Genomic DNA, 16385 nt, shown 5'->3' with positions numbered 1-16385 from the left:
AACAAACTAACTCTGAATAAACAAATAAAAAAGACAATAGTTTTCAAGAAACAAATCACTCACACAATGCATTAGAAGCTAGTTTTATCCGTTGCTTCTTTTCTAAGCAATCTTTCTTTTTACTTGTATAAAAGGAGCTATCTTCCAAGCCTTAGCAATCAATGAAAATGAAGAGTTTATTCATCCAAAATTGCAATAATACTTACGCTCTAGACAACCGTCACTAAAACCTATAGTGATAATTAATGAAAAATTGTAGGTATAGCGACTTAAATACAACGACCACAAACATTCGTAGGTAAACGTTTTTTGTGCTATACCTACGGTTTTTATCTTTTTTTACCAATAATTTTTGTCCGTAACTATATGGCAAATTTCTTATAGTAATATTACACTCTATTTAAAAAAGAAGATAATAATTGTTAATTGCTCTACATAAAATAATATCTAATAGGTATATGAGAGCTCGTAATCCATTCATAATATTACACATGAACCATTTGATATTTTTATTCTTGCTAGAGTAGTTATTTCATGAGTTTTATATTCACAAAAGGAAGGACAGTATGCAACATTCATTGTAATACATTCAAAATTGAACTCAACTAATTAGTGAACATTACAATTCAAATTATTTATCTTTATACTATCAACTTCATTTATCAATAGTTCAATACAATTCAGCTGCCAATCTAGGTTTTGCAACTGCCACAAGTGGCTCAGCTAGAAGCATATCACCATTATTAGACTCAACAAGGTTGACGCATGAAACCTTGGGAGTTGCACTCCAAGTGAAACCATGAAGCAACCTAGCAAATAACATGACAGTGATTGTGGTGCCAAGCTTGACTGCAGGACAACTACGTCTTCCTATGCTAAACGATATGAACCCCAGATCGGGTTCTGTCAAAACCACTTCAGACCCATCATTCTTAAGGTGGCGTTCGGGTTTGAACTTGAGAGGGTCATTCCAAACTTTAGGGTTTCGACCAAGTTCTTGTCTACTAAGTAATATATGACTACCCTTTGGGATAAAGTAATTAGTGATCGTTGTGTCTTTCATAGCAACATGAGGGAGATTGAAAGGTGCCACGGGATGAAGTCGAAAAGCTTCTCTTGCACAAGCTTTGACAAAGTTTAGCTTAGGAATATCTGATTCCTGCACTAACCTATGCTTCCCTACCACATTGTCTAATTCTTCTATAGCTTTTTGAAATAGCTCAGGCTGATTTATCATTTCTGCAAGTGCCCACTCAACTGCATTTGATGGATTGTCCACAGCTGCAAGCATCAAGTCCTACAAAAAGTGGAATTTGAAATATTGTAGTGTTTATCTATAGATGGTATTATATCAACTATAATATTTCTCTTTAAACAATGAGTGAATCTAAAATATATATTATATTTTTTAATATCATGTCATGCAATATACTTTCTTAGTAAAATTTTGAAAAATCAAAGAAATACTATACTAAAATAATGTTTTGTTTATGATTTTAGTATTCATTTTGTTTTCTAATTTTAGTTAATCACAACTAAATGAGTTCACCTAATAAAAATATTTTTTATAAACTATCTCATACTCTTACTGAGTTCAATATGTGTGAGCTATAAGTTGAGTGAGCTTAGCTATAATTTGTTAGATTAATTTAATAATATATGTGGTCCATGTGCTTGAAAGTTACTAATCTGAATGAAAGTGCCTAATGTGATGATGGTTGGCAATTAAATGATCAGATTAGTAGGGGGTTTTGTTAACTCACTCCCCTCTCACTTCATGGGCAGTTTTCATATATATAACTTCTCAACACATGCATTGGAGTGTGTGTGCATTTTCCATTCTGATAAGACTTCTCATTCTTTTCTATCTCTTCAACGAGAAACTAAAAAGCAAGAATAAGAGAGAAATCTTGGATTACATAAAAGGCAGTGTTATAAAGGAGAAGTAGAAAACTGAGTTCCTAATCATCAAGGAACTCATAAAGGGAAGGAGGAGATGTGACAACAAAAGGCAACCAGAAAGTGCAGTATCAAAGAAAGCACCAACAAAGAATAGCAATGGAACCAGGTATTTCTTAACCACATTTTTCACATGTAAATATTATAATGTCAAGATCTTAAATTAAAGGTTCTTATGAACCATTAAAGGCTCAATGTAAAGTTTCTCTAAAAGTTTTTGAAATGTTCTAACATAATTGACCCAATTTTTAATAGGGTAAGATATGACTAGTCCAACCTGGGCCAGGTTTACAACGACCTACGTTGGATCATTAGTTAATGTCCCTCTATACACCTAGTTTCCAGAATAACCAACCACAAAAAATGAAAAGATCAATAACAATCTGAAGTTTTTTAAAGGCATATAGGAAATTATTAAGTTAAAGTAAGTTTATTGGAGACTGATTGTGGATTTCACATGATGTCTTTGAGTGGTTGTCTTGGAATTTGGGGAATGGTGGAGATTTTAGTAGGAGCAATTAGATGGTTTGTGAAAGTTAGGAAGCAGTAAACAATGCAAGAGGGTTGTTTTTGCATTTGAAACAAAGCTTATGTTATGGTGCAAAAAATGATAAAGCAGAGGTTGCAGGATCACTAAGACCAATGTTTTTTTTAGTTGTTGTATCACTAAGCTTTGCAGGATTATTTCCATTATTGGGAGATCTTTATCTATGAGCTAAATTATTCTTTCATGTGCTAAGTGAAAGAAACATATCAGTGAGATTAACACTATATCTTGATACAAAACCTTAAAGCATTAGGTCTATGAGTCTATCCACTTATATGTTCTTCAACTCATTCACTTCTACATAATATGAGACTCTTTCTTCACACTTAAAATATCCAACATATCTCAGCGGTAGTATTAGAGCTCTCAGGTTCATAAAGGAAGTGTTGCCCGAGTAATTCAAGATGTAAAGAGCTGCTAAAGTCTCATTAGATGGAGAAATGTTCAAATTGACAGATGACAACTATTCATATTGGAAGCACATGATGTAAGATCACTTATACTGTTGGGATATGTATGAGCCTATTTCTTACAAAGACTATAAAGTAAGAAAGAATGATAAGGATTAGGAGCTTTCAAATCGAAAGTTTGTTGCAATGATTTGAAAGTATATTGATAGAAATTTATTTTAGCATGTGTCCACTTATAAAAACGCTTATGAGTTGTGGTCGAAACTTGAATATGTGATTCAAAAGAAAAATCTAAGAAATAAAACATCTCTTATGAGAAGATTAGTAAGACTATATTGCAAATGTGTCTAGAGTATGATAGAGCACTTCAATTCTTTCAAGGGTCTTATAAATAAATTAACAAAGATAAATATGAAGATAGATGATGAGTTGCGAGCACTTATGGTTCGTTGCCTGAAGGCTGGAACACGTTCTAGTCCAGCTCAACAACTTCGTCCCAAATGGGAAGGTCTTAATATGTACTATTTTCAGATAGTCTATTGTATGAAGAGTCCAAAAGGAAAGAATGAATTACATCCTTCAAGTAGTAATCAAATTATGTGGAGAGATGAAGAAGTAAAACTCATAGGAGTAATGACTCTCCTGAATGATTCAAAAGCAAAGTACGAGGTCATTCTCAGTCATGTTCAATGTGAGTAATATGCTATTATTGTAGTAAAGAAAGATATAAGAGATCTGATTGAAGGTCCCTGAATAGAGACTAGAAAGTTGAAATTATTCATGAAGATTTATTTCATCCAAATAAGAAGGATGATAATCCTTCCACAACTGTCATTGTAGATAATGATGTCATCTTCATTGGAGAAGACAAATACCTAAATGTTGCATATAGTAATTATTCTTGTATTGTTGTTTCTGGTGCCCCTTTCCATGTAAGTCAACATGGAATTTCTTCTCAAATTATAAGAAATCTTATTATGGTATTATAAAATGGGAAACCATGTTTTGAACAACCAATTTTGTTTGGCACAAAAAGCTCTACAAAGATGATTTTTTTTAAATTGTTTATCATAAAATAATAAAAAATGAAAATAATAATAAAAACAAATCAATCAATTTTTTTAATAAGATTTGCTTCCAAAAAACAATAATAAATGAAAGATTTTATTTTGAAAACGTTATTTGAGGAAGAAGATAATTTCATATTTCTCACTCATATAAAAAGAGATTTAAATGGTTTGATTGATATTTATTGTCCACATACAACTTCAAAGTCAACTTCCCTCTCGATTTTTATTCTTTTATAAATTAAAATTAAAATTAAATTGAATATTTAAAATTACTTAATTGGCTCAGTAATAGTGGGATACTATTTCTATCATGTGTTATAAAATATGTTAAAATGGACTAATTTCATGTGTTATAAAATATGCTAAAATGGACTAATTTCACTAATATTTAAAATTTTAGGGGATCATTTTGGGTTATTCAATTGTTGAAGAACCAATTGGTAAGGTCGAAAAACGTGAGAGACTAAAATAAGTATTTACTCTTATATTTACACATATTTACTTTAATTTTAACGAATAATGTGGTGTTGGATATCAGAGTTACATTTCACTATCTTAAAGTTGGTGGACAATACATAAATAAATACTAATTCAAACCTTTATAATAATCCAAAAAACCTTGAAGTATTAAAATATGAAATTTTAAATATGTTTCCTCTTCCTTAATATAAGATGTGGTAATAGATATTAAGGTTGATCTTCACTCATTTAAGTAGGGATCAATGATTAAAATTAAACACCACTCCATATCCTCACATCATAAAATAAAAATAAATCAATCTTACATATCATGTTCTATCAAATAATTGTGTAGTCTGGATTCCCTAATATTGCGAAATCAATATTTATATTTATAATTTGAGCAACTTGATGTTAAAACATATTTCCTACATCGGGACATCAAAGAAGAAATCTATATGGATCATCGAGAAGGTTATGAATAACCAACCTAGAAAAAATTAGTGTGTCATTTGAGGAAGAATTTGTATGGTCTGAAGCAAGCATCCAGATAATGGTATAAGAAGTTCATATCCTTCATGACCAAACATGGTTTCAAGAAGACAATTGATGGTCATTATGTATTCATCAAATTGTTTAAAGATGGTAACTTTATTATCATGTTATTATATATCGGTGATATTGTTGGACCAGACTGCGACCGGGGAGCCTCCAACTACCAGGGAGTTCTTACATGGGTATGGGAAGAGTGAAGAGTCACAAGTGAGACACCACGTCTTGAACCAAAACCTTAAGGCATTAGTTCCATGGGCCTTTACTTCTTATAAACTCTTTCATTTCTCCCCGCATATCCAATGTGGGACTTCACACTTGAATAAACCCAACAATCTCCCCCTCAAGTGTGGGTACCACACACTTTCTAGTTCGCTCTCCCTTCAGTCCACCATGTCCCAGCCGAACCATCGGCTCTGATACCACTTGTTGGACCAGACCGCAACCGGGGAGCCTCCAACCACCAGGGAGTTCCATTGTTACATGGGTATGTGAAGAGTGAAGAGTCACAAGTGAGACACCACGTCTTGAACCAAAACCTTAAGGCATTAGTTTCATGGGTCTTTCCTTCTTATAAACTCTTTCATTCCTACTCGTATATCCAATGTGGGAATTCACACTTGAATAAACCCAACAGATATGTTATTCATTATACATGACAAAACCAAGATATCTGGTTTGAAGAATGTTTTAAAAAAAGTCTTTTGTCATGAAAGACGCTTGTTCTGCAAAATAGACCCTTGAAATTTGGATAATCAGAGATTGTTCCAAAAAGTTGATATGAATATCACAAGAGAAGTATATTAAGAAAATTCTCAAGAAATTGAACATGGATAAGGCAAAGCTTGTTCCACTTGTTGAACGTTTCAAGTTAAGCATAATACAATGTCCAAGTAGAATGTCTTATTCTTCTGTGGTAGTAAGCATAGTGTACTCCATGATTTATACAAGAACATATAAATGATCTTATGGTGGGTGTTGTGAGTCGATTCCAATCTAATCCCGACAAATAGCCTTGGAATGTAATAAATTGGATATTGGTATATGTGAGGGAAACTACCAAGATGTGTTTATATTTTGATAATTAAGATCCTGTGCAGGTAGGATACATTGATGCATATATGACTGAAGTTGTAGATTCTAGAAAATTCGCACTAGGTTGTCTAACTACTTTTATAGGGGGAATTGTATATTTGCAATCCAAGTTATCAAGTTGTGTTGCATTATCAACAACTGAAGTGAAGTACATTGAAGCATCTAAAGTTGGAAAAAAAGTAAAATATGAAAAACATCTTACATGAATTGGGTTATATTCAAGAAAGATATATTTTCACTATGACAATTAGAGTGCAATCACTTAGCTAAGAATCCTACATTTCATTCTCGAACAAATTACATTGGTTATCATTATCATCAGATGCAAAATATTATAGAGAATGGTGAGTTAGAGCTAGAGAAAGTTCACATTAATGACAAATGGTCTGACATGTGGCGAAGGCAGATTAAGTCAAGAAACTACTGGACAATTGTATAGGAGCATAACCGTTGATACCATTCAATTAATTCAAGAAGGGGGAGATTTGTTCGGAATTCTTCCTAATTGGCCGTAGAACATAAGCATTGAACCTTGGTATGTGAAAAATTGAATATGATCACATGATCATTAAACTTTTATAGATAATCTGTTGAATACATTCAATGATGATCTATCTTAAGTCTTGGAATTATTCATTGACTCTTGAAAAGTATGAAGTCCAATATAGAAATTTGAGGATATCATTTTCATGGTATCTTAAAAATATGACAATGATAAATTATCCATTATATCTGTCTGAAGATGTCCTTCTCCTCTTCACTATATAAGCAAGAGAGAATAGTGACTTAGGGAATGAGTTGATATCCCACATAGTGTGAGACTAGTATCCATAGTGAGAAACTTTGTATTTCATCATTCTTGGGTAAGAATGAGTGTTATCCTCTAAGAAAGATAAATATTTGCAATCCTACTTTATATAATGGGCACATTTTTGGACTAGGTTCTGTGTTTGCTCACTTCTCAATATCATTCTTCTAACCCTGTTCTATTTATTCACTTTCCGTTTCCACATGTGTTCATTTTGCATCACAGGGGAAGGAGCAATAACCATTTTGACAATAATAAGTGGAGGCTTGATGGTACTGTTGAGCTTTAGGATGATTAATTTGAAGACTTCTTTGTTTTTAATGGGGTGAGAGATTTGTAGGTGGATTGGCTATAGCTGTTTTGGTGACTTAATTTGATAGTTTGCCGTGACCTATAATTTCCTTTTTTGCTCTCCTTGGTGGCTTCACATCTTGCCTGTCCTTTTCTTTTTCTCTTGTTAATCTGTGAATTTTTTTTCCCTCTTGTTTAGTGTGTGAATTAATTTTGTGGTAGCTCTTTCATGGGATTATCTTTTCTACCCTTATGTGGTGGTTACTTTTATGAGGAAGTAATCTATTCACTCACCACATTATGTATTATTTATATTTTTTATTACTAATTTTTATATACAAACAATATATGTCGATGATAAATAACATATTATGCATATAAAAAAATTAGACCAAGAATACTTAGATATCAAATTCAACTTTTAGTTGTTTAGAAAAACCTCATGTGTTGGTATTATATAATGATGAACTTTTACTATAGGTCCTTGGATATAATTATTCTCACTTTGTTGTTGACAAGATATTTTCTTACTAATAAAAATATCACTTTGCATATCAAACTTGACGATTTTTGTTTTTGAAAAAAAGGTGTCATAATTAAGAAAGAAAACTGCATGGTATAAAATATATTTTTAAAAAAATAAGTGTATGCATGATGCAGTTAAAAAACTATCAGATATGCATGGGAGCATGCATAACCCAGGAGGCAATATACATATGGGTGATGATTTATATTGAGACAAGTTAAATATATTGGCCAAGAGTGTGAATATGTATAAGTGCTAATTCTTGTGGGGAGAAATTGAAAAGAAAAAGTGGAGTATTCTTACCATAATTTGCCACTTGATTTCCTCCATTGTCAATAATGGGTTATTATTGGCATCTTTGAGTGAAATCATAATGTCAAGCAAGTCCTCTACTTCCATCTTAGATCCATCATTCCATTGTGTGATTCTCTCTTCAATGATTGGATCATGATACTTCTTCATTATCTTAATTGCCTTATCCACCTTTTTCTCAAGGCCCTCGAAGTTAAATCCTCTCAAACATGGCATATAATCAGAAACACAAAATGCAAAAACATATCTAAGCAATGTGAAAATGGAGTCTATATGTTCTACTTCCTCAAAACCTGGCCCTCCATCATCCCTACCCTTTCCAAAGTACCTTGTATTAAAAATCAATTTCCTAATAACATTACCACAATAATGCTGTGCAGCAATCCTAACATTCACAAGGCCATGATCATCCACATTTTTGCATCTGTTGTAAACATAGAACATAAGATTATTAGCTTCTTCATTCCTTTTCTCTTGAAGCCATTGATGCTTTTGGTAGGAGAACATATCATTGATAAGGACTTTTTTCATTTTCCTCCATTGTTCTCCAAATTGTGCAAAAGCTGTTGTCAAATATCCATTGCTAATAATGTCAGCTGAGTTGCTCATTGGTCTTGATGCAAAAACAGCATCATGTTTTCTCAAGAATTCCCGAGCAATAGAGGGGCAAGACACTGGGATTACATGCACATTTCCTAAGCGGATACATGCAATTTCGGTTTTCATTTCTTTCATGACCTTGTGTATCCACATAGATGCTGGTTTGTTTGCAAGCATTTCAGGAAGTTGTCCTACTATAGGCCACGGTTTGGGACCAGGGGGAAGTTTAGATTTCCTAGGTCTCTCAATCATGTGATACTTAAGCACTTTGATAATGAAAAAACTAGAAATTATTATAAACAAAGAAGGCAAAAAACCTTCAATGTGGTACAAGAAAACACTAGGGGGGTAATCCATGGTTAGGAAAATGAATCTTAGACAAAAAGGATGAATGTGGTGAGTGGTGGGATTAAGTTCATCACTCAAAAGCCTATTTATCTTATTAAACAAATTGGCTAATATAGTTATATATTTTTAATAAGGTCACTACACCATAATTGCAAAACAATAATACTAAAAATTAATATTCAATAGTACTTTTAAACATTGTCATGATACAATTGAATGTGGAGTTGAGTTCAATAACTCTATAAAATATAGCGAATCAACAACGTTTGCTCTAACATGCGCTATAAAAAATAGAGAAAATAATATAAAAATATTTAGGTTGAATATCAATAGAATATTTTAAGTAGAGTAATACAAAATCAATATTCATATATAAATTTTGTTCTATTAAATACAAAAATTATTTAAAATATTTACGGTAAAAATATTAATATAAATTTTTAGAATCATTAATAGTTTAAATAGTAAAACATTTATAATTACTAGAACTTTTACTTATTTTTATTTCAATATTTATATCTAAATAATAGAATAATAGAATCTAAGAATTACTTAATAATAGAATTAATAATTGCGCATGTTTTGTGGCTACACGAAAAGTCACCATACAAAAATACAATACATGATATCTAACATCATTCAATTGAAAAGTGCTATCAAATTTGTTACAATTAACATCATCTACTTCCTTGAGCATTATTGAATCTCTAAGCCATAAAATCCATAATTCTCAATTAATAGATATTGTTGATTGTAGAGATTCAACAATGTTTACTTTATGTAGTGTTGTTGATTTTCTACTTGAATGGGAGAAAATTATGGTGTAGTATCATAACACAAAATTTAGTAATCTATTTGTAATGAGCTTATGACACTTAATGCATGATCAATGTGATTTAATAAATTAAGCATATACCATAACCTACTGGGGCATGATGAGAGGTGACTATATATATATATTTTGTTGTCATTCACACTTATTCCATCATCATTTCACAAATTATTCTCCCATCTAGATCTATTTTGATGTCATTGATAAGTTAATATAAAATAAAGCTAACTAAATTTTTTAGAATATAATATTATAAATAATGTATTTAAAAATGAAAATAACTAAATAATGATATAAGTTTCAAAAATAATGGTTTGAAATGTGTTTTGAACCGGGAAAAAATTGAAATAATCACTATTTGAATGATTAAGGAAAAAGTAAATACTAATATCATTCTTTACTAGGACCAAATAAAATTATCAATGAATGATAAACATATTATGTCATCACTCGGCAATTTGTTCCCGCGTTGAAAGTGAAGAGATAGGAGAAAATTAGAATCTAATAGTTGAGAAAGTACCAGTGATTCTAAGTAATTTATTATATAGGAAAACACTGATAAGCTAATAATAATATAAATAACAATAAACAAGATAATAAAAGTTATAGGTAAATTCACAAAATCCTAAATAAAATAATATTTTATCAATTCAAATATCATTTAACATGCCCAACCAAACTAAAGTTTTGTAAGCGTGTTAAATATAATTTATTTAAAAGTAAAAATAACCAAATAATTATATGAGCTAAAAATAATCGTTGAAAATGTGTTGCAGACTATAAATTTTGAAGGTAATAATGACCATCAGAATGATCATTAACGAAAAAAGAAGTAAATACTAATATAACTTGTTACTAGAACAAAAGACACATTACTAGAATGATCGTTAGTGAGAAGAGAAGTCATTAATATAATCAATCATGTAATGATCGTCAATGGAAAAAAAAAGAAATCATTACTAATATAATTCATTCATGGGAAAAAAGATACCACTAGAATCATTGTCAATGAGAAGAGATCTCATTGCTATAATCACTATCAAAGTGATAATCGATAAAAAAGAAGTAACTCTAACATAATTCATCACGAAGAAAGTGAATTGTTGTGTCGGTTCATGTTGTTTATTATTTGAATGAATGATTGTTATAAGCAATTTGAAAATGTGAGACTAACCTAAAGGAATGAATACTATCAAAAAGGTGACACAAAAGAGGGAGATAACTAATCGAAGTTCTGAATTTTTAGGATGAAACAAAATAGTGAGAGTTGAATAGTGACGGAATAGATTACGAAAAATAATAGCACTCTCATATCATGTATCGAACATAATGATCAAATTCAGGTATGAATTAGACAAACAATTTATTAACCAAAAATTTATAATAATCAAATATTGTTCTAATTATATTACATTTACAAAAGCATATGTCAGTTAATGGGGTATTTATTAGCCTTTATCATGTACACCCAATGCATAGACTAAAAAACTCATTATAATAAAATGAATGAAAGTGCAATTTGTCTGAATAAATTGTTTCATAAAAAATATTTTCACAATATATTTGAATAACACTGTTAAAGTCTGCATAAAAAAGAGTGCTATTTATTGAATTTAAGATTTTTGATTCAACAAAACAATTATTTTCATAATATGTGTGAATAACATTGTAAACGTCTCCAAAGAGTGCTAATTCTCTCTACACCACATGTTTATTCTTACAATCTAGACCACATTTTTACTCTTACAATCAACACCACATGTTAGTGCATATTTTCCATGACATTGAATTGAAATTTGAAAGTGCAACTGCACCCTGGATATATTAAAAGAGTAACCAAATACAAGAAAAATTACAAAAGGCAAAGTAAGAAAAACTAGATATTTTTTAATCTATAGTTAGGAATATCTAACCAATTTGTAGAACAATTATCATTGATGAAGATTGGAATTGAATTCCATCAAGAGTAAGTTTGAGAGGAGATTCCATAATTTGCCAATTTGTCCGTATAAGATGAGAGTTCTTTTTTTTCATTTCTCAATGACAAAAATATTATTTCATCTTATATAAAAGGATAAAAGTGTAACACCATGTTATTTTTCTTTTATTTTTTCAATACTTATCTCTCCAATATTGATTATCAATAGATCTAAAATATCTATATAATAGATCTAAAATATCTTCAGGTGCAATATATTATGTAACTACACGAAAAGTCACTATACAAAAACATGAGACATGAGATTTAAGATCGCTTACAATAAAAGTGTTACTAAATTTGTGACAATCAAGATGTCTGATTCTTTGGGCTTTGTTCAATCTGTAAGCCATAAAATCCATACCGCTTAATTAAGCTGACATTGTTGATTGTAAAGATTCAACATTGTCTGTTTCATAGAACCCCTTGAACTCTGCCTATTATTTAATAATGTTCCACATACGAGCATTATTAAAAATGCATTGTTAAAGATAATTTAGTGTAGTGTTATAAACAAAATTTAATAATCTAATATTATGAGCTTAGGACACTTAATGCATGATCAATGTCATTTAATAAATTAACTATACACCTTAACCTAGACGCATGATAGGTGACTAGGTTAATATATTTATGTTTAGCTAGGTCTATTATGATGTCATTCACACATATATATTCTGTCATCACTTCACAATTTGTTCTCCCATTGAAAGTGAAGAGAGAGGAGAGAATCCTATAAGTTGTAGAAATTTAGAATGAACAATTCACTCCAAACAATTTATTATATACACAAAAATTATAAATAATAGTAGCATAAAAAACTACCAAAATAAATAAGGATTATAGATAAATTTATATAACATGAAGGTGACTAAATTCTAGAGAAAATAATATTTTATCAATCTAAATTTCTTCTTGCAAGTTTCATTAAATTAAAATTTCGCAAGCTTTAAACTTATTACAAATAACTAAAATAAAAATAACTAAATAATTATATGAGTTTCAAAAGTAATGGTTGGAAATGTATTATAAACTTTAAAATTCCTATGTATAATTATTATGAGAATGTTAAGAAAAAAAAGTAAATACTAATATCATTCTTCACTAAGACCAAACATAATTACTACAAGCACATGATGAGAGCTGACTAGATTAATATTTATGGTTGGCCAAGACTATTATGTTGTCATTGAATGACACAAACATATTATTTGGCCATCACTTGTAAATATTTTTATCATTTATCAAAAAACAATAAATGACTTTAGTTGGCATGATTTTATTAATTTGGTATAGAGAGATAAATAAATAATAATATAGAAGATTTCCACTCCACTACACAATTTGTTCCCGCATTGAAATTGAAGATATATGAGAAAATCCTATATGTTGTAGAAATTTAAAATCTAATAGTTAAAGAAAGTATAAGTTATTTTAAGTAGTTTATTATATAGGAAAATTTCAATAAGATAATAACAATATAAATAATATCAAACAAAATAATAAAAATTATAGATAAATTCATATAAATTGAAATGAAGTAAATCCTACATAAGATAATATTCTATCATTCCAAATATCTTATAACACAATTCACCAAGTTAAAACTTGGTAAGCTTGAAGTTTGTTACAAATAATTTATTTACAATTAAAAATAACATAATAATTATATTGGCTAAAAATAATTGTTGGAAATGTGTTGTAAACTATAAATTTTGAAGGTATAATGACCATCAGAATGATCATCGACTATTTTTAAATAAGTAAATACTCATATAATTTACCACTAGGATAAAAGAAACATTATTAAAAAGATTGATAGTGAGAAGAAAAACCATTAATATAATCATTCACTGAATGATTGTCATTGAGAAAATAAGTTATTACTAACATATTCATTGATGAGAAAAAAGATATCATTGGAATTATCATCGGTGAGAAAAGAATTCATTGATATAATTACTATCGAAATGATTGTCGATAAAAAAGAAATCACTCTAACATAATTCATTACAAAAAAGTGAGTTGTTGTGTCGGTGCATATTGTTGTATGTTTATTTAGATGGTTGTTACAAGGAATTTGAAAATGGGTGGTTAAAAGAAAATAATGAATACTATAAAAGATGTCACACAAAAGAAGATAGAGATAGCTAATTAGAGTTTTGAATTTTTGGGATGACGACAAAGTAGTGACAGCGGCATAGTGATAGGACAAATCACGTACAAAGGATGTTAGTACTCCAATATCATTTATCGAACTAAATGATGATACTCAAATATGAATTATAGAAACAATTTATAAACAAAAGAATTGCTAATAATTAAATATTGTTTTAATTATGTTACTTTTACAAAAGGATATCTGAGTTAAGAGAATAAAATATATGATCATATTAGAAGATAAATTGTCTTGTCTACCTAATAAAAGTATGATGCATGTACTGTTTTGTTTAGTTCAAAAAATATTTTCGTAGAAGATGATTAAATAGAATGTATGTCATGATTTTAGTGGCTGAATGAGATAACTTATCTGATTATTACAGGAGATATTTTATTCTTGTGAGTTAATGAAGTATTTATTAGCCTTTAATATATACACCTACCGCATAGGCTAAAAAACTAATATATTAATATAAGATGAATGAAAAGTGCAATTTGTCTGAATAAATTGTTTCATAAAAAATATATTTTCACAATATATTTGAATAACATTTTAAAGGTTTGCATAAAAAAAAGTTATCTTTATAGAATTTAAGATTCTTGATTCAACAAAACAATTATTTTCGTAATATGTTTGAATAACATTGTAAACGTCTCCAAAGAGTGCAAATTCTATATACACCACATGTTTATTCTTCCAAGCTACACCACATGTTCCACCACATGTTCCTGCATGTTTTACATCACATTGAATTGAAATTTGGAAGGTGACCCCGATACTAAAGATGAGAGTTTATTTTTCTTTTTTATTGATAAAAGTATTATTTTATTGTATATAAAAAGATAAAAGTGTTATATCATGTTATTTTTTTAATACTTGTCTTTTCAATATTGGAGAAGCAAATAAAATTAAAAAAACAACATAATGTGACAATTATATTTTTTATATATAATAAAATAATATTTTTGCCCGTAAATATAAAAATAATAAAATTGTCTATAAGGAGATGGTGTTGGTTCCTTTTTTATACTATAGTTGTTTATTCTTACTATCTACACCACATGTTTACTTTTACAATCTACACCACATGTTGATCCATATTTTCCATGACACTGAATTGTAATTTGGTAGGTGTTCATTGAATTTTAATTGTCATGTTTTTTATACTATAATTGTGTATTAAAATAATGTGTGTTGTGAATCCTTTTTGATTGATGCGAGAGCATGACCAATGAATATTGAAAACATTCAATGATGGTCTTTCAAAAATCTTGGAATTATTCATTCATTCTTAAAGATTATATAGTGCAACATAGAAAGTCAAAGTAATATTTTCAAGATGTTTAAATTAAATATATGACAAAAGTTCATCACCACTATGTCTTTATTATTGAGTGTCCTTCCACTTCTTTACTATATAAATGGAAATTGTGAAGAATAAATGTACAAACAAGGGAGAAGTGCAACACAAAGAGTAAGGGTGGAGTTGATATCCACCATAGTGTGAAACTAGTATTCCTAGTGAGAGACTAGAGAGCTTCTATTCCATCCATTTTGGGTGAGTTTGAGTGATATCCTCATAAAGTGTGTTGGGAATGTTTGAAATATGTTATTGTATGAAGTCCCATATTGTCTAGTGTTAGAATAGAATAGAGTATCAATGTTATATATTGGACTCAAGTCCCTTGTTATAATGTGCACTAGATATAAGCACCAAATAGAAACACCTCATGGGCACTTGGGCCAATGGGTGTGCTAGGGTTTATAATCCTTAGTCTATAGTAATATCTTGGTAGTCGCTCAGCGCTCCCGAGGATGTAGGTACAATTGGTCGAACCTCGTTACCAAATTCTCTTATTTCCTCTTTTTTATTTATTATATGCCTTTATTTGATTGTTTGGGGCTAACACTGCACAACGATCGCTTCCGTTGCACCAACAATTGGTATCAGAGCCAATTGGTAGATGACTCTTAGCCCAGACGTCAGATAATAACTAAAGAGAGTGAAGGTGTGATGGCTAGACAAGGTGCATTAAAGATACTGACATAGATAGAGTAGTTGAGTTGAAGGAGAAGAAAACATGGTGAAACTGTGGTGGGGCGACGTACGTGTTGATCCAGAATCCCTAAAGTTCATGCACTAGATTAGGATCAAGGTAAAGATAGGGACTCATGTATTGAGTTTGACCTTGAGTCAGGTGCGTATAATATCTCTCTAGATGTTGGAAGAATGATCTCATTTTAGATGAGAAGTGAAATATTCTAATGGCGTGTCTAGGACGTCATAGTGAAGAATATTAATTATTAGCATATCCATAAAAGCACAGAGGCGCTGTTGACTTTGATGTAGAGTGTAACACATGCTTTGGCTTGGATGCAAGATATAGCACATGCACTGGTAGAGATGCAAGGAGTGACATGGACATTGGTTTGGATG

The 16385-nt window shown here is 30.1% G+C and overlaps 1 protein-coding gene across 1 annotated transcript; it reads right to left on the bottom strand.

Annotated features, from left to right (window-relative positions):
• On the bottom strand, nt 456-9042 carry LOC109329069 (isoleucine N-monooxygenase 1-like). The gene is made up of 2 exons (XM_019562731.1): nt 8021-9042; nt 456-1297 (listed from the first exon to the last, which is right to left on the bottom strand). The coding sequence occupies exons 1-2, from the start codon at nt 8984-8986 to the stop codon at nt 671-673; spliced, it is 1593 nt and encodes a 530-aa protein (XP_019418276.1). The 5' UTR covers nt 8987-9042; the 3' UTR covers nt 456-670.

The sequence above is a fragment of the Lupinus angustifolius genome, chromosome LG16 (assembly GCF_001865875.1).
Source record: "Lupinus angustifolius cultivar Tanjil chromosome LG16, LupAngTanjil_v1.0, whole genome shotgun sequence".
Classification (NCBI taxonomy): domain Eukaryota; kingdom Viridiplantae; phylum Streptophyta; class Magnoliopsida; order Fabales; family Fabaceae; genus Lupinus; species Lupinus angustifolius.
The sequence above is the reverse complement of the archived record's forward strand: the minus strand, read 5'-3'. Positions and strand labels throughout refer to the sequence as shown.

What these genes read in the sequence shown, in the direction of transcription:
- LOC109329069 (XM_019562731.1), bottom strand. Translation starts at nt 8,986, where the DNA reads ATGGATTACCCCCCTAGTGTTTTCTTGTACCACATTGAAGGTTTTTTG. An exon ending in AAATCAAGTGGCAAATTATG is followed by an intron (nt 1,298 to 8,020) that starts GTAAGAATACTC and finishes CACTTTTTGTAG; the next exon opens with GACTTGATGCTTGCAGCTGT.